Here is a 19,460-nt window from a genome sequence, read left to right as displayed (position 1 = left end):
GTAGAGTGGATCTAATATTTCATTACAATTCCCAAGAGTAATTCAGTTTTCCTGCCAATCTAGACTCAGTCACCTAGTCACTCCTTAAACATTTACTGTGCTCCTACTGATGCTATGTATAGAGCTCAAAACTCCAAAACTGTACCCTAGTTGAAATTTTGTCTTCAAAAACTAGTGAATAAAATCTTTATAGACACTTTCTTACCTATGAGTACTTATACCATTTAATAACTTCCATTTTCTCCTAAAATGATTTTTTTCCTTCCTTTCAAGGATAATAGTGGCCATTATCTTCAATAGTCTAAATGTCTCTCAAGTTTCAGCTATTCAGTTGCCTTATTCAACCTGCACTTAATTGTGATAGGCCTACGGGTGTGTAGGGGGCCCACGAATCCGTTTTGGCACCAGTTTTTAATGTTTCCATTCATAATATGGCTGATTTTCTTCTACGAGGTATCATGGTCTTTGCTGGAAAGATAATATAGGGCATGATTAACCAGTAACTCACCCAGTAATGAGTCTAGCAAGGCTGGCAGAAACAATAGTTATGCCACTGTAGAGTGACCGAGACTTAACAGTTGAGATAAGAAGACCCTAGACAGGAAAGCTACAGAACGAGCGAGATTCACACTGCTTGAGGTCTGGTTGTCAATACCACAACTCCAAAAACATTTTTTTTTGTGCAATCAAAGCTAATCCTCACTGATGAATGTGCAAGCCGTCAATTTGCAAAACACCATGTCGGTGTATTAATTTATAATGGAAAATATCCTTCCCCAAGCTTTGGAAAACTCATGTTAAGTCTCCTGAAAAGGAATGGTTAACACCTGACCATCCACTTCTCCCTGTTCTCTCCACGACTCCACAGCTGCCCAATGGAATCCTTCCTAACGCAGTTTTCCAGGCAACCCCTGCTGATCATCACACTGAGACAAATTCCGTTAGCCTCCTTCCCAGACAGTGCTTTTTTAATTCTCAAGATAACTAAGAGGACAGGTCGTCCTTTTCAGGTTGTTTTGGACATCAGGAAATAAGAGCTAATGTAGGCAGATGCTTGAGGACCTCTTCACCTAGGTTGTACCATGGGTACAACCTTATAAGTTCACCTTCTCTCAGTTCCTATAGTCCTCCCATCACCTGAATGTTCCAGTGTTGCTCTCTCCTGGAACAGGTTTAAAAACATCATGATCTGTTCAAACTCCTATTTTCATTTCCTTTGAATATATGCCCAGAAGTGGAATTGTTGGATCAGATGCTAGTTTTAGTTTTCATGTTTTGAAGATCCTTGATACTTTTTCCATAGTGGCTGAGGCTATTTACATTCCTACCAATAGTGCATGAGGGTTCCCTTTCTCTGCATCTTGCCAACACTGACCTTGATAATAACTAAGACATATAGGCACTACTATATTTATTGCATTATTTACAATAACCAAGATAATGAAAACAATCTAAGTATCAATCAACGAATGAATAAAGAAGTTGTTACATGTGTGTGTATATGCACACATACACCATATTTCAGACTATAGGATGCACCCCTCCAAATTTGGGAGGAAATGGGGGTGCATCTTATAGTCTGAATGTAGCTTACCTGGTTCACTGTGGGGGGGGAGTGGGGTCACAGGTTATTAAATATTTTACCACATTTTTTGCTTCAAAAATTTCTTGCCTATTTTCCTCCTCTAAAGCCTAGGTGTATCTTATGGTCTGGTGAATCTTATAGTCCTAAAGTATGGTATACGTGTGTGTGTGTGTGTGTGTGTGTGTGTCCATAGTCCTAAAGTATGATATATATATATCCATAATCCTAAAGTATGATATATATATATAATATATATCCATACACACAATGGAATATTATTCTGCTAGAAGGAAAAGGGATATCCTGCCATTTTCAACAGTACAGATGGACATTTTGGTCATCAGGCTAAGTGAATTAAGTCAGGCAGAGAAAAGCAAACACTGCATGATATCACTTATATGAAGAATCTGGAAAAAACCAAAGCTGTAGAAACAGAGAGCCGAATGATGGTGCCCAGAGGCTGGGGTGGGGGGATTGGGGCCATGTTATTTAAGGGTACAAACTGGGAACTAGTCAATCAATAATTGCTGGAGAGCTAACATACACCATAGTGATGTAGTCAACAATTTTGTATTATAAACTTCAAAGTTGCTAAGAGACTAAGATCTTAATTGTTCTGACAACAAAAAAGATATGATAACCTTGTAATATAATAGAGGTGCTCACGGAGTGATAATCATGTTGCAATACAGAAATGCATCAAATAAACATGTATACCTTAAACTTACACAATGTTATATGTCAAGTATATTTAATTTAAAAAGTCATTATCAAATTTTTCCCCTTTTTTCCATTTTTTAACAAAATTCCATTGAGTCTACCCTTCAGATTGGAAAAGTAGATTTTCTTCTGATAAATTATACTTCAATTATTTTACAGTTTTCTTTTAAGTTATAAAAATAAAACTGAGCTTCTGTTCGCCGCTACATCGCACAAAAACTACTAGACAGATTGTCATTAAAAATGGAGGGTATAGTTGGAATGGTCTGAATTCTTTTTTTTTTTCCCAAAAGAGACTTTATAGTAATCATACAATTCACTGGGCTTGGGATGGTGGGGGACCTTGAGTAATTCTCCCCTCGGAGAAATTGGGGTTGGAGGAGCAGGAAGCCCCAGGGAATGCCGGTCCGGAGGGGCACCGCGTCTATATGAGAGTGCTGCAGAAAGTGGAGGTGAAGAACAGCTTCCAGTCAGAAAGCACAGGGGCAGGGTCTCTGACCTGAGACACAGCTGGTCTCCCATGACAACCCCACGACACCTGTTCCCAGGAAAGCGAGGCACCAGGTCCTACGTCTCTAAGAGGGTGCGCCTGCTAAACGGTGTGTGTCCCTGATCATAGCAATACGTGAGCCGCGCCTGGAAGAAGTAGCTCAACGATGACACACACGTGTGTGTGTGCTTACGAGCTTTGACAAGGCCTGCACCAGTCACCTGGTCATAGCACATGTCCCCTAAGACCCCTAAACTGGTCGCACCGTTAGAGCGGTTGAGAACTGTGCAGAAAAGGATACAGAATCTGAGAACTGCGGAACTGCAGATGGTGCAAGAACAATGAGCACCAATTCCGTCCCTTCAGGACAGCGCTGAGGTCCAGATCGTGTATTTTGGCCAGAGAGAGAATACGGAACGTGCAAAGTAAATAGATCAAATAGGAAAATACTATTTAACATTTTAAGGTGTGCGGAGCACACACAGACGTAAATTAGCTTACATTTTCACAACCAACTCCGAGTCAGGCAGGATAGCCGTCAGCATCAGTCCTGTTGAACAGGTGAGGAAGTTGACCCTCCGGGAGCCCTAATGATAACTCCCCAAAGGCACACCCCTAGAGCGCATGGACTGAGTCCCCGGTGCCACGCTCCAAGCCCTGCAGACCTTTCGCCCCACCACGCTTCATAATAGGGGCAACGGAAGGCAGAGGTAACTAGCTGCGGCAGGGAAGTAAAGGAGAGGGATTCAGGGAGGGGCATCTGGCATGTCCATCCAAGGTGAACTCTGTAATCTCTGGCTGTCTGATGGCCGTGTAGTGTGAGTATGTAGGTTGGTGAAACACAAATATATTGGACATTGTTTTCTCCATAACTTCAAATTCCACAAGTCTGTAAACTAGCACACACTAATAATTGTCGGGCATAGCCTTTGAATCTCCTTCTTCCTTCTCTGCTCTGACATCGACTCCTCTTTGGTGGCTGCCATCCAGTCCAGCCAGGGGCACCAGTGCCGAGGGACTCCACCATCCCCCTCCTCCAGTACCCTAAGCAGTGAGCCATCCTCCAGCTGTGGCATGAACTGCTGCTTCACGGAGTCTAAGCTGACAATTTGAGAAGCCATGAAACAGTTAGTACAGAGCGGGCATCAATATTCAGGTACTTGGGTCTCTTTTCTGAGCTTCCAATGGATTTTTAATCGGTTAGTTTTTCTAAAAGGTCAATGTATTAACCTTTGAGATCTTCCCTTAATTCTTAGAATTTTTAAGTGCACATTTAGAAAAACACAGGTGCTTAACACATTTTGTCCAGTTAAATGGGCCTCTGTGATACGAAATTGACCTAGGCAGGTGGCTGCCAGTTCCGCGCCATGCGGGGAATGGATGTGTTTCTCCTTTACCCGCTCTCCAGGGGCAGGGGAAGCGGAAAGGGGAGGAGAATGCTGACAGGCAACAGCAGGGTGAGTCTGTGCTCAGCATCTTGTCCTGGTGGTATACCCGAGCTGCAAGATTTATAACCACCTTGTTGCAATGCATCAGCTTCAACACTCTCAGTGAAGTCTTCAATAACTTTGATGACATCTTGCTGAGGGGTTTTGTCATTAAAAGCCGAAAGCTGGTCATTAACAAACCTTCTCTGCAATCATCTACCGCTGTGCTAACTCAGGCATGGATCTGCCTGGAAAGTTGGGCTCGCTCAGAAACTTTCCAGAAGGTGCTTTTTCTTTTCCTGCCCCCTATGTGGGCTGTGTTTCTTTAGGGAAATAAAAAACAGTTCCCCATCTCTTAGTCATTTATTTCTCATTATCCATGAACGGAGTCTTCTCTGGTAGACACAACCAAATTCAACAAACGTAAGTAGGACATCTACCACCTGACAGCACTCACGCCCAGGACTGAAGACATTCTTAGGAGAAAGACCCCGCCCCAGCTGTGGGAGGGTGTGCAGGGCCCCTCCCCCCAAATTACCCATCATTTCCAAAATCCTTCCTCATGTACCAGATTCTACATTTAGGCACTATAAGCATTATTTTATTTATTTTTACCACTCTTTAGAATATAAAGAAAAAGAGTGGTATGTTCTTCTTACCCCAATTTAAAGATCAGGTGGCTGAAGCGTTGTCTAACCATTTTCCCTAAATGATTGAGCTTGGTAGAGGTAGAATCAGGTTCCAACCCATGTCTTGTGTGACCTGAAGCAAGTTCCTATGCTCCAAACAAGAGGGTTGGGCCAGGCGGACGGCAAAGACCGGGGCACTCTGGGATGAGGAGAGATCACGGGCCAAGTGAAAGGCAGGTGCATGCAGGGGAGGTCTGAGAAACAGGCTGAACACGGGCTCGAATGCCCTTTGGGGAGAATTCGGCCGTGATTGGAGAATTGCCCCTTGGGAATAACCTTCCCACACTACTCGCCTCTCTACAAACATTCAGATTATCGAGGTATCCACTGGCGTGTGTGTACACACGAACTTAATCGTGCCTGCTGGCTCTGCAGCAGCAAGGCCTGCTGTACCTTCTATGGGCAGAACAGAGAGTCCTGTGATGTGAGCAAAGTTGAATTCTTTGAAGATCGCTGCCCCCTGAACACCTACAAAAATTTAGGTGGCAGAGCGATCCGGCTACCCAGTTGCTTGACAGTGGTTTCTGCTACCAATGATTTGATTTTTCACCTAATCCGGCAGCCTCTCTGAGGGAAATAATGAATGAAGGGAGGCGTTGCTGCTTTCTCCTCCACCGTATTCAACCGTCAATGTTACAACACTTATTCGAGCTTCCCCAGAAAAAAGTGAAGAGAAACAGGCTGACATGAGGAATTATATTCTGCTATACCTTAGGGACTTGGGGGTGGGAGAAAGATTAAAGAAAGTCTTGACATGACATTTTTAAAACAACAATGTATATAGAAGTTGAGGTGATAAGTATATTCTTAAGAGTACACATTTTATAAAAATAATAATTATTACCATTGGTGGAGGGCCCACTATGTGCCAGGCCATTGCTAGCAGGAGGCGACACAATAGCTCACTAAATGAAATCTTCATGACTGCCGTGCTAGGGAAGTGGTAATCCCACTTTTGTAGATGCACTAAGCAACAGTTTGGGAGGCTGAGCAATTTGCCACATGCCCCTCATTGAATATTCAGCAGAACTGGAGTGAAACCCTAGTCATATGTTATTTCAAGGTTTTGGTGTCTGCACTGTGTTGCTTTACTCTTATCTATACCTACATTAATTAAAACACAACCAATTTAAAGGCATTTGAATAATGCAACAATTAAAAAGACATCAGCTGATTTCTTTTTTCCCCCCTGAAATGACACGTTCCTGTTTTTTTTTTTCTTTACCCAAAAGGAGACAACAACATTAGCCTACTAGTTTCTCCCCGATTAATGCTGTGGGATTTTACCTGGGAGGATCAGCAAGACCTCTGAGCAGACGCCATCCATCCCAATGCAGTGTTGTTATGTGCCTGTCTGTATGCGTGATGTCAGAGGGGATTGTTCGCAGCTCCCCTGTTCTGGCGGGTTCTCACCTGCAGCGCTTCTCGAAAATGTCTTCCTTGGCATATTATTTTTAATTGCTTGTGGTGTTGTTTTTTTTTTTTTACTGGGAAAGTACTGTGCAACCAAGATTATCAGTGCTACCTTGGAGGAATCTCAGGAATTCCACTAGTAAGTACAACGCTACTCCTCTGACAACAGGCAGGATGGGAGATGTCTGAGCATTGTCCGAGGTCATAGGACCTGGCGGCCCTTGCAGAGGCAGCATGAAGCACTTTCAAAGAATCTACATAAGCCCTGGCTGGTAGCTTGGTTGGTTAGAGTATTGCCCCAATACATCAAGGTCATGGGTCCGATCCCTAGCCAGGGCACATGCAAGAATCAACCAATGAAAGTGTAAATAAGTCAGACAACAAATTGATGGTTTTTTTCTCTCTCTGTCTGTCTCTCTTTCTCTAAACAATAAAAAAAATAAATAAGAAACAACCAAAAACCAAAGAATCTATGTCAGCCCAGAGTACCAAAGGTGAGGAAAAGGTTCTGTGGGATGGAACAAGCAAGTGCTCTGAGTCAGAAAGCCCTGGACTCACAGACCTTATCAAACACCTGAACAGTAGAGGTAGTAGCAGTAGTAGCAGTAGTGGTAGTAATAATACCCACATTCTCTGCCTTGTTCCAGCAGATATGACTTAGTGATTTTGTGACCTTGAACAAATGACTTAGCCTTTTCATAACTCAGTTTTCTCCTCTGTAAAGTAGGAGCAGTGACATCATGTTACCGCTTTGAAAACAAAATGAAATGGTCTCAGTGAAGACTCTCTTTGCTCCAAATGATAGAAACCCAGTCAGAATCAGGCAAAGTAGAAAGAGCACTTAATTAAAAGTAATGTCTCTCAGAAACACACACACAGTTGGGTCTGAGAAACACTAGAACTAGAGGCCCACGTGTCATCCAGAATCTCTCTCCATTTCCTGTTGCTGCTTCCCCGGAGGCACCTGCGGTGGTCCTTCCCACTGCTTAACCCCAGGTGGCAAACACAAGGCCCGAGGGACAAATCCGGCCCTCCACCTTGTTTTATCCGGCCTGGCACCTTGTTTCTACCCAGCAGCAGAGCCGAGCTCCTTGCCCCTAGTTAAGAAGTAGTTCCATGTATACAGTCCTAAAATTCCATTCAGCCCTTTGAAGGCAACTGCACGGCTGATGTGGCCTCCAGTGAAAATGAGTTTGACACCCCTGGCTTAAGCTGACATGGCAGAACACAGCCACCAATGTCCCTCAACCCAGGCTAAGAGACAAACTGGTCCAAGTTCTGAATCCCAGGGAAGCACTGGGATTGGCCCAGCTCATGTCATGTGCCTACGTGTAAACCAATCAATTATCTGTAGAGAAGGCACAGTATTTTATTCTACTTACATGCTGCCTCTATGGTAAGCCTGAGGATAGGGAGAGGTGGGTGTTTTGTAGAAGAAAGAAGATTAGTTACTAGAAAAGAGTTTCACCACAGATGAAATAATTGGTGTCAATTGCAACAATATATGAGAAATAGTTATCACTGCACCTAGTCCAGAATAGCCACACATATGTATGGGTTTTTATGGGGTTTTTTTGGCCAATATATAGATTTCTGCACATTTTGAAAGGTGGTATTTTAAAAAACAAAATAAGTACAGTATTATGTGCTAATTATAATGAATATAGAACATCTAATGTTAAAAATCAGAAGAGAACATAGATGCTGTGAACCATTTATGTTTTAGGTACCTAGTACTTTCTCCATCAATTTAAAGACAATAGAAAATCAACAAGTTTTAATATAGGATTTTATTTCCTTACCTTCTCCTCTTTCTCCTGTCCCTTTTCACTTTTCTGAAACTGAAATCTTCTCACTTTTCTACTCTTGCCTTCAATTACTTTTTGGTCTTTAGTTGCTTTAATTTTGGGAGCCCACCACTGAAATGTTATCGTTAAAGGTCTAAAGGACCATATACAGTACTGGAAACTATTTCAAAGAGCAACTGAATGATCTTATATGGTTATCACTAACCATTGCTCCAAGTTGGAGGTGAAAAAAGACAATTCCTGTTTTTCCCTTTTTCCCCAAAATACACTGAACAATTTTGCCAAGTCATTTGTGATCCCCGCAGCCTCCTAAATCTGTGTGGTCATTCCTAGACTACTTGTCTCTCAGAGAGGATGTGGGAGCATCAGCGGATTAAGTATGCATAGGCCCATTCACAGGGAGAAGTGAAAGAAGCACAAAACAAGATACTTCCCCTTCTTATCAGAACGGGAATTCCCACCCAGAGGAAGAATGTTTTCTGTGCAAGGAAGACAAAGGGATCATTATGCTTGGATTAAATTGTAGGGACCCAACTGTACTCTGACCATAAACTCCAGACCTCAATAAGGGGTCAAGTCAACATATTTTAAGTTTTAGAAAGAAATCACTTGTGCTGCTTCCCAGAATGCCTTCTGGCTGATCTCAGTATATTACTAATTCGTTTTTCAGAAAATAGTTTCACCCTGGCTGGTATAGCTCAGTGGATTGAGTGCCAGACTTCGAACCAAAGGGTCACTGGTTCAATTGCCAGTCAGGGCACATGCCTGGGCTGTGAGCCAGGTCCCTATAGGGGCCGCTCTAGAAGCAACCACACATTTCTGTTTCTCTTCCTCTCTTTCTCCCTCCCTCCCCTCTGTCTAAAAATAAAAATAAATAAATAAATAGATAAATAAATAAATATTTTTCTTAAGTTTCAGGACTTTTCAAATAAAATGAGGAGAAAAAGTGTGCCTATCATGTTTTAAAAAAAGACATTGAAAGTCTCATCTTGCATTGCATTTCATTGTTATGACATGATTCCTCTATAGGAGGAGAAATTAAACTGATAAAGCAATAGTGTCCCAAGTGGCAGTTAAAAGGGAGGAATTCACTGATTTAGAAATCTATGTTAACAGTTAAAGATTACTCCACATTTGCTCTCAAACATGAAAAGAATTCCAGGAGGGAAAGAAGTTACCAGAATAATAACATGGTCTTGAAATAAATTTTACAAAATCCATAGGACAAAAGGAAAAGGTCCCAACGGGGCTGCTTGGTTACAGCTTAAATGAAACATACATTGATTGAAGACTCACACCACTTAAAACATATTACACAAATGCTTAATTTTTGTCCTTTAAAAATTCTATCAATTCCTTTCTTGGTGGTTAGGATATTAAAATATGCAAATAAGCATGCTGTAGTTGATCAGTGCTAATCTTTGTGCAATAACTAATGTTCTCTCTCAATAGCCACCACTCCTCCTATTCATGTCACCTTCACCCAGGAGTCACAAAATGCTGAAGACAGTCGCTTTTTACTTGATTAAATTTTAGGAGGTTGAAGCTAGGCCAAAAACCTCACCCTACTCTTTCCTAAATACTTTTCCTCCTCTTTCTTAATTACATGGCTTTCTTCTGATTTGCATGAATTTCAGCTTTCAAAATCATTGGTCTTTGCTGAATGCAAATAGGCACATAAGTTTGCACAATTGATCTTTCATCATTCCAAATGGTACCTTTGAACAGTTCCTGAAACGTCTGTCTGAAATACTCCCAGCGCTGAGTGTCATCAAGAGGCGCGGGGTCACCCTGGGGAAACCCATTCTCAGTGATGTAAATTACAGGGTTATTATACGTATCCTGGAACAAGAGAGCAAAAGTTTTATTCCAAACAGATGTAAAAAAAAAATGGCTCATAAAATCAGGTGCATTATCCTCTATCTTCTCTAAGCTACAGCCCCAAACTAGTTTTCATCAAATTGCACTGACCCTATTAACTTAATTTTCCACGCACTGATCTTTTATGACTAACAATGGAAAAGCAAAACTGTGCAAATGTGCATGAAAGAGTCAAATGACTCCTCTTCTAATGGGAAGACAGAAATATCTTTCTTCCCTCAGCATCTGCTGGTTGTCACTGCTCCTTAACCCTTTTGTGCCCCCAGCAGCTACACTCTCTATCCTCCCCCCAGAAGGGGTCCTGAAAACTACTAACTTGACATTTTAATTTCAGCTACCTGCATACCACCCAGCACAACACAGACTCCAAAAGGACCCAGCTATTTCCACCTTAATACGCCTTTTAATAATCACAGTCCTGACACCAGCCTGAAAAATATATCCAAGCTTTTTCCTATGGCCATGGCTGACTTTATTTTTTTTAAGTATATTTTAAAAGTGAGTCCTAACTTTGACCATGGTTTCTGAAGCCTTTTCTCAGCTAGTTACCCCTCACCGATTTATATCTTAATCTTCTCTTCCTGGGCCAACAATATTGCATATGCTATTGCCTAAAATCACTCTTTCTTTCCAGTCCATATACACATGTATCTAGGCCTATCTTCCCATCCTCACATATTTGGGTGTACAGGGACACAAATGTGCATTTACCTTAATGTATTTCAATATGGTACTACAGATTCCCCATGGTACCACATAGACCCAATCCAAACTTATCCAACACGGATCTGGAAAAATTTCAATCTCTGCATCCTGAAGAATACCCAGTTCTCCTTTATGGTTCTCCTGGTGCTTGACGAGGAGACTGGAATAATACTGCACAGCAAAGAAATCAACCGTGCCTTTGATCATCCTCTTCTCTTCTTCTGTAAACTGTGGAAGCCTCGATGATGGGTAGCCTTGCTTTTGGCTCATGGAGGCAACCTGGGTCTTGACAACTTCTGGATAATTACCATCAACAAATATGGGTTTAGCAAAGAAATCCAAGTGGAATGCCAAGGCTCTTTCAGCGGCTTCCTGATCAGACACCGAGTTGGCGTCAGCTGGTTCCACCCAGCCAGCAAACAATGCGAGGGACACCGTGCCCTTCTGCTCTTTGCGGAATAAGGAGTCATAGCTGCGCCAGGCTCTCGCGTGGGCCTTAATCAAAGAATGCGCTGCCTGATAGCCTGCAGTTCCTGGGTGAGGCACCCCGGGAGGAAACGTACCTAACTCGTATGCCATGAGGACAAACATATTAGGCTCATTGATGGTGATCCACTGCTTGACGCAGTCCCCAAACGTACTGAAGCAAAAGCGGGCATATTCATCAAAGGATTCAGTGGTTGCCTCTGCCAACCAACCTCCTCGGTCTTCTAAGGCCTGAGGCAAGTCGAAGTGGTAGAGCACCACGATGGGCGTGACCCGGTTTGCTAACAAATTGTCGATGATCTTGTTGTAGTAGTCAATTCCTAGGAAAAAAAAAAAACGAAGCTATATAAGAAGAAAAGTTACTTTTAGTATGTTGACAATAACTTTTAAGAGGAGAAGGCTGGGAATAATTTCCTAAATAAAATTCGTTCAAAATAAGGTTTAATACTTCCTACGTATGATCAAAGGCTGAGAGGAAATATAAAAGAATTCCAAGGAAGACTGGCAGATCTGGGAGTGGGAGAGCGATGGGTGATGTGTCTGTGGGAGAAAGGGGTGCATTTGGGCACACTGCTATCACATAACTTGGTGTTATTGCTACACACTGAGGTCAACTTATTTATTTGTTTGTATGCAGGACTTGCCTATTGACTGCACTAGAATACAAACCCCATAATAGTGAAAACTTTGTTTATCTATTTTACCTCAGGAGTTTCCAAATCCTGGCACAGTACCAGAAATTTAGTAGATACTCAATAAACATTTGTTGAGTGAATGAACAAATTTCAATGGTATCAAATATAAGGTAAAAGAAAGGAACCAGGTAACTGCCTTAGTGCTTCTGCAGAACCATCAGTCTCAAAGGTCTAGGGGAAAAGACACACTGAGCAACACCAAGAGCTCGGCATGTGCCCCAGAGTGTGGGATACGGGGCAGCGAGGACACTAAGGAACGCCAGGTTGGGGAGTCTGCTCTGAGATTCTGACATTGTCCTTGGGAACACAGACCGCCCCTGGCTCTGGCTCTCAGCTGATTCCCCAGCGATGCATGGGGGTGGGGAGACAGTGGTCAGGATCACAGCGGAGTTCAGAAGAATGTTACTAAGTTAGAGATGCTCTCCCTCAGGAACCAGTGCCTAGCAGATGTTGGGTCCAAATTAATGACGACTCAACTTGGAAGAGACTTTCTGAGGAGAGGCTGATGTTAGTATTTTGTGTGCTCTTATTTTTTTTTTATTGCTTTGAGAGAGAAAAAGAGAAGGAAACATTGACTTGTTGTCCCCCTCATTTATGGATGTATTGGTTGATTCCTGTATGTGTCCTGACAGGGATTGAACTTGCACCCTTGGTGTATTGGGATGGCACTCTAACCAACTGAGCTTTCCAGACAGGACTACTTTGTGTCATTTCAGTCTATGAGTATAGAGGCAATCTAAGCTTAAAAGAGATAAGCTGTGCTCTCTTTTGAGAGTTTTTTTTCCTGAATAACAATTATAATTTCATTTTGCCATTGTGTTACATTCAAAGTTTGCATAGAAATAGGGTCCCTTTCCCCTTTTTTAACTTACTATCCTCCAATTTTAAAAAACCTGAGAATCCAGACTTTTTATGTGTCCCCTTTAGTCAATCATTCACTTATTCATTTCTTAAATGCACATTTATAGAAAAGCTACTGTATGCTGGATTTCCAAACATATTTAAAATAAACACTACTCTCATCCCCGGGGAGCTTAAAATTTAGTGGGGACTCAATAAATTCATGAACCATTACAACAGAGTATTATTAGTAAAGATGAAGTACAGAATGCTATTTAAGACTTTGATAGAGAATACCCATCCCAAACCGAGGGCATTTGAAATTTATTCTGAAAGCAATGTATCATGACCATTGCAAAAGTGAACAATGATGCCAAGCTACATCAATGCCATGCCGGCTCTTCAGCTCTCTCTCAGTGGCCTTGGGCCAGTGACCTTATCTTTCTGAATTATCTTTCCTTTTCTGTAAAATGTAAACAATAATAGAAACCCACTTGAATAATTACTATGAAAGTTTAATGAGTTGAAAAATTGAACCTTCTTAGCACACTTTTTGGCATAAGATAAGGGTTTAGTATAAGGTAGCTATCATTCTCACAATCATTGTTAACTGTTATTGTTGTTATTCATGACATCTAAGCTGACACTCAAAAGATAAATGCAAAGGACCCACACAAGGCAAGGAGAAAGAGTGATCTAGGAAGGGAAAAGGGGAAAGCAAATGTCAAAAGACCAAAGAAGGTGTGGAAAGGAAAAAGAAAAACAATACACCCAAGGTGAGCAGAGCTTGCTCTAGTGAGGGAATCAGCCGTCATCACTCGGCAGACACTCAAAGGCTGTCAGGGGAGAGGGGCAGAGGGGACCTTCACGCACGTGCTGACTGGAGGTTGTTGGCACAGGGCAGAAGTGGGGCATCTCAGTTTGGGGGGCATATCTGGCTTTCTCTGCTTGGTCCTCAGTTGAAAGCTGGGGACGGGGGGCCTACAAACAGAGAAGACTGGCAGTTGCAGAGCCAGTTCTGACTTTCTGGGGTGACTGCCACAGAGGATCTCATTCACCTGCCCGGGCTTCTTAGGTGGGTACAAGTTCTATCATCATATACGCCTGGGCTATTGTGCATCTGCAGTTTTATTCCCCTGAAATACTGTGGGTTTTTCTGGGAACTAACAGTTTGGTATAAGGAGAGCATTACAGCTCAGCGAGGAAGAATAAGAATGGTGAGAGGTAAGCAGGGTAAACAGAAGCCAAATTATGCGAAGTCATGTGTTGTCGGCCTGTCTGTCTATCAAAGTGGGTATTTTTAACAACGGTTCACTTACCTTGCCAACTGGACCATAATATAAATCACGGGTAACAAGTCCATACTTGGAAGACCCACTCGAATGCTATTACTCACTTGGTAGACAGAATATGCCCTCTGCCCCCAAAGATGCCCATGCCCTAACCCAGGGAACATGTGGGTAGGTTACTTTACACAGCAAAAGGGACTTTGCAAATGAGTGAGGTTGAGGACCTTGAGATGGGATGATTTCTCCAGTTTGTTCAGTTGGCCGCAATCTAGCCACACGAATCATTAGACGTGGAAGTGGATGGCAGAAGAGTGGGTCAGAGAGGTGTAACAGCAGAAGACACGGGAGGGATGACAGGCTGGGGAGGGCTCAACCCATCATTGCTGACTTTGAGGATGGAGGGCGGGAGCCGTGAACCGAGAAATGTAGGTGGCCTCCAGTTCTGAAAATGGTCCTCGGCTGACAGCCATTCAGCAAGTGAAGACTTCAGTCCTGTGACCACAAGAAACTGAATCCTCCTAACAACCTGCATGAGCAGAGAAACTGGCTCTCCCCCAGATCCTTCAGAAAGAAATGCAGCTCTGTAGCCACCTTGGCCAGACCTGGGTCAGACTTTCGACCGACAGGGGTCTAAGGTTTGTGTTGTAAAGAGCCAAGCTTATAGTAATCTGTTCCAGCATCAATGGAAAACTAATGCAGTCACCAAAATTTATAAAATTTTTCTTTCCTCTCTCAGTGGAAGAGCACCCCACCATGCTGTCTCTGGACCTCTGTGAACCCCCAGATCCTCATTTGTAAAATGGCACATTCATAGATGGTATAGTGGAGTCATTTTGGAATTGGTATGTGTTAAGGTTCACATGGCCAATTCCTTCCACTGGCTCTGCATATTAAAATATCAGCTTTCGTTTATTGCATTCATACTTAAGCCCAAGAGGTGGGTATTTTTATCCTCAATCAACATACGAGAAAACTGGGATTCAGAGAGAATTAGAACTAGACTTAGAGAGCCAACATGGAAACCCAAGTTGTCTTACTGCACAGCCTGGGTGTTCGCACAACCCTCCATTTCTCCCGTTTGCTCATGTTTCAGAACCGGGACTGTTGTGACGCTCCTTCACCAGCCTTCGTAATCACACGCTTTAGAGCTGACTCATAACATCAGTTTTTTTTTTCTTTTCTTTTTTTTTTTTGGAGGAATCGATGATTTATCTTCTGTAGGCATCATTAGATATAGCACAACCATTCATGATGGCAATCATTGTCATTCAAACAACATGATAATCTTCAACTGAATTGAAGATAAAAAAATTAAGTCAGTTTTTTCTCATTTATTGGCATGTCAGGGCAACAAAGCATTGCACAGTTAATATTTAACATCCTGGGATGAAGCGTTGTATTTCTGGGTTGCACCGTGTATTTGGTGTTGTGGTGAAACTTTCCCATGATGCAGTGGAGTAAGGTTTTTAAGAGCAGAGCTCCAGAGTCAGACAGTTCGGTCAAAAGATCATGGACAAAACACATGGCCCCTCTATAGCCACGTTTCTTCGTCTGCAAAAGAGGAATATGAATAGTGCCACCCCGTGAGTGTAGGAAGTATCAAAGAGGAAAAATCATCAGAGGGTCCTTCAGCCTGACCAGACTGGAGCAGTTCTCTGCATAAATGTGTGCTTTCAAATGATCATCTGTTACCACTCTAGGGATCTTGAAACTTCAGCTGTCACTCGGACCTTGTTCTGCACCTGGATATTAGTAGAGGATTGATCATTTTAAGTAATGAAAACCTTCATAGCCTTCTTACATTGTTACTACCAGGTTCTTTGTTTCAATGAAAACTATTTCTTTTTGTTTGATCTTTGAAAATATGAAGTATATTTGAGTTGAAGGTCTTTTGGGTATTAAAAAAACACTCAATTTAAACCAAATATAAAGGTGTAGTAGGGACCGGTATCTGGTCGGTATGGGATGCCGTGAGCATTCTTTGAAATGACCTAGAGAAATCATACACCCAGTAACAGAGAATGATTACAAGCCGAACTCAAGGGATTGGAAGCTAGAAGCTGAGAAAATCTTTGTGTCTAAGGAAATTCCGGTCTCTCCTGCCCCAGCTTTTCTCAACACACCTGCTGCATGCCTTTCTCCCAGAACCAGCTTTCTCTGTGCCTCCAATTGGCTGTGGCCTCGAAATGGCCACCCCATCTGCCAAGGCCAACCACCAATCAGCTCCGCCTCTTGGCTCCTTAATTCCAAACATCCCTGAGACAACAAAGCAACAGGGCAAGATGCTCTTTTTCAATGAAGTTACACAAATGAAAAGTCCCAAAGAAGCCTTTTCCCTCCTACAGTCAGGCGTGGCCAGGAGTGCAACAGGATTGTGTAGAACAAAGAAATTGGGGACATTTCCTAGGAAAACAATGTGGCTGGAACTTGCAAAAATGACGTCTCGGTGTAGAAAATAACTGAACTGGAATCCTCCTAGGCAAACTACAAATGTACAAGTGTAGAATTAACTGTGACAGAGAGGCTGTCATGGGTCAGACATATGATTCTGTAAGCCCGCCCCTCTCTGGACTCAGCCCACCGATGTCTTCCACTGCCCTAGGTCCCCTCGGCACGCTGCCTGTACTCGTTCCCTGCTGCTGCTGCTGCTGCTGCTGCTGCTGCTGCTGCTGCTGCTGTAACAGGGCAGCACAAACTCAGCATCTAAAACAACGAGAATGCTTTATCTCACATGCCCGCACATCAGATACCCAAACCGGTTCTCACATTGCTCAAAGCAGGATGTCACCAGGGCTGCGTCCCTTCTGGAGGCTTTCCCAGAGAATTCACGCACTTTGCCTTTGCCAGCCTCTAGGGGCCCCTTCCTCCCTCTGCAAAGCCAGGACCGGCACATCTTCTCTCCTTCCTAGGCTGGGCTTCAGTCCCTGGATCTCCTCTCTCTTCCCTTCATCCTCTTGTAAGGATGATCACGTGATCACACTGGAACTACCCAGGTAATCTGGGATGATCTTCCCATCACAAGATTCTTTTACTCCATCATGTCTATAAAGTCCCTTCTACCAGATAAGATAGTAATATATTCACAGTTTCTAAGAATTAGGAAGTGGATAAACTTTGGGAGGGGGGCTGCTACACTGCCCAACACAGAGTAAGAGATTAATAAGATTTGTGTTGTTCATTTATTTCGTCAACATTCCTGCCAAGTGTGCTCGTATTTTAAACCTTAAAGTGGACAAGAAATTCTACACAAGCATTCCTTCTTCTTTCATTTCCAGTGCCTGGGTCTCCTACTCATCACCTGCAACGTGAATCTGTGGCAGATATGGAAAGGTATCTGAGCACTTGAGAACACAGAAATACGTGATTTCAGTTGCCAGCTCACCCTCTCCTTGTTAAACCTTGAAAACTTGACATTTGAAAGAGAAAGACTGTGTAACAATTCCATTTTGTAAAATACGTTTCCAATTTGGGAACACAGGATTTTATAAGTTTCCAAATACCTTCCCATCAAGCTTTCGCACAGAAAGACAAACACACACACAACAGAGGTTCCTTGGAAGGAACAGTGACAAGGGATTACCAATTCTTTACATGCTCTTTGAGGAAATATTTAAACAGAAAAAAAAAAACCCAAATGATGGCCTTTCTGAGTTAAAACAGTTCCAATGGCTTCCACAGATCACTGCACAAGCATGAGCAACTGCTTATTGAGAGTCAGCCTCCTGGAAAGACCCCCAGTGTCCTCGCGTTCATGGAAAAGTCTGCGATATTAATCAGCTATGGTTTTACAAAAGCTGGGCGGACAGAAAAAGCTCAGGGCTGGGGGCACATGACCCCCACGTGAGATCTGCGTGAGTGTTTTCCCCACATTGTTCAGGGGCCCCTGTGACTCCATCCCGCCCACCAGCGCCCCCTGCAGCTCGTCTGCTTCCTGCCCTTGGCCTGCTGAGTGGTAGCGTGTTCTGTGAACTCCTGGACACCTTCAGTGCATTTTAAATAGCTTGGTCTGTTGACACTGGTTCAGGTCCCCAGTCCTTTATCTGAAAATCTGGGTGGCCGGTGTGTTCAAAATGTTTGGATTTTAGAAAGGAAACACCATATATTAAGTCCACCATGCCTTGTGGTATCTGAGTCAGTGTCCCTTACTATTCCCGCATTAAAATATACGGTAAATATCATTGAGCAGAAGAAACGGAGGTGATAAAAACCTTCCACATCAATTCCAGGTCAGTGTTTGCTGCCAAATTAGTTTTAAAACTAAACTCGCTAAAAAGGATTCAGTATTTGGAGGCTTTTGGGTTTTAGAATGTCAGATAAGGAATTATGGGCTTATGTTATGAGCTGGTAAGTTATGTTTTTATTCTGTCTGTAATTTTTTTCTGTTTTTTACCAACCACATGTAAGTTCAGTGAAAAGTCAAACTCTTGGAATCATGGGCTAGAACAGCGGACAGAGTTGTAGTGAAGGATCGTTTTCCACTTCATTCTACCGACAGAAAAACAGCCTCACAAAGGATACAAGTCATTTGGTGAAGTTGGAAATGGGTCCTGACTAGCAGATTCTAGGTTTCTGACATCAGACAGACGTGGGCTAAATCAGCCCCATCAAAACCTGTCATCTTAGCAAACGTATGCCCAGACCTACCCCCAGTGACAGCCTCTGTTTAGAGAGCCCCCTCATTCATGGGGCTATTGGGGAAATTAAAGCTACAAAACCATGTCCAATATGAGCACCATGAGTTGCTCATGGTACACGCTCAATAAAAGGCAACCATTCCTAGACTGGATTTTGTGATTGCCATTGACCTAATTGAATTACATGCAGTAAATGTTTCCTGCATTCCTGCCTGCAAGGCACTGGACCGGCTCACAGGGGTGAACGAGGCAGAATTACCTCCCATGATACCATAAGCCCTTGGAGAGACTGTCTCACATCTATGTTGTGAGGACACAGCACACTTGACAGAGAAACACAATACAGGTTTGTTGAATGGAATTCAACTCATGTGTGCAACTCATGTAGTCCCTAACAGGGACTACAATAACACTATGGGGGAAGGACGTGAGAAACTCCCTAAGAGTTTTACAAAGTGCTATGAAAATAGAGAACAAGATCTCTTCTGTCTTGGAATAGGGGAAGATCTTTTAAAAGAGGAAACATTTGTGCTACGTTTTCACAGGAGGGTAGACATCCATAGGGTATCGCTGGGAGTTCAGGAAAAGCCGTTCCAGGCCAAAGGAAGAGGGTAAGGACATTCTGACAGAGGTGGAAACTCACGTAGTACGTTGAACAGGTGGTGGGTTGTGTGCTCAGGGAATTGCATGGGTCATACGCATGGGGGGGATTTCAGCTTGTAAGCAGTCAGAGGTGAGTTATGCCTTCACATAACATTCTGGTATACAAAGGAGTGCACACTGTGCACTGAGGCTTGG

The 19,460-nt window shown here is 42.9% G+C and overlaps 1 protein-coding gene across 1 annotated transcript in view; it reads right to left on the bottom strand.

Moving 5' to 3' along the window:
• Window positions 1-19,460, bottom strand: part of LOC123815851 (cytosolic beta-glucosidase-like) — a 104,447-nt gene that overhangs the window by 48,094 nt on the left and 36,893 nt on the right. Inside the window, exons 2-3 of the mRNA XM_045834543.1 lie at window positions 10,725-11,524; window positions 9,851-9,974 (exon numbers count right to left, since the gene is read on the bottom strand). Of these exons, the coding sequence (XP_045690499.1) occupies window positions 9,851-9,974; window positions 10,725-11,524 (924 nt within the window). The remainder of the gene's footprint in view (window positions 1-9,850; window positions 9,975-10,724; window positions 11,525-19,460) is intronic.

This window comes from Phyllostomus hastatus, unplaced genomic scaffold (genome assembly GCF_019186645.2).
Source record: "Phyllostomus hastatus isolate PE091 unplaced genomic scaffold, TTU_PhHast_1.1 phas_contig_196, whole genome shotgun sequence".
Lineage (NCBI taxonomy): Eukaryota > Metazoa > Chordata > Mammalia > Chiroptera > Phyllostomidae > Phyllostomus > Phyllostomus hastatus.
Note: the sequence above shows the minus strand (reverse complement) of the source record. Positions and strands in the feature narration are given on the sequence as shown.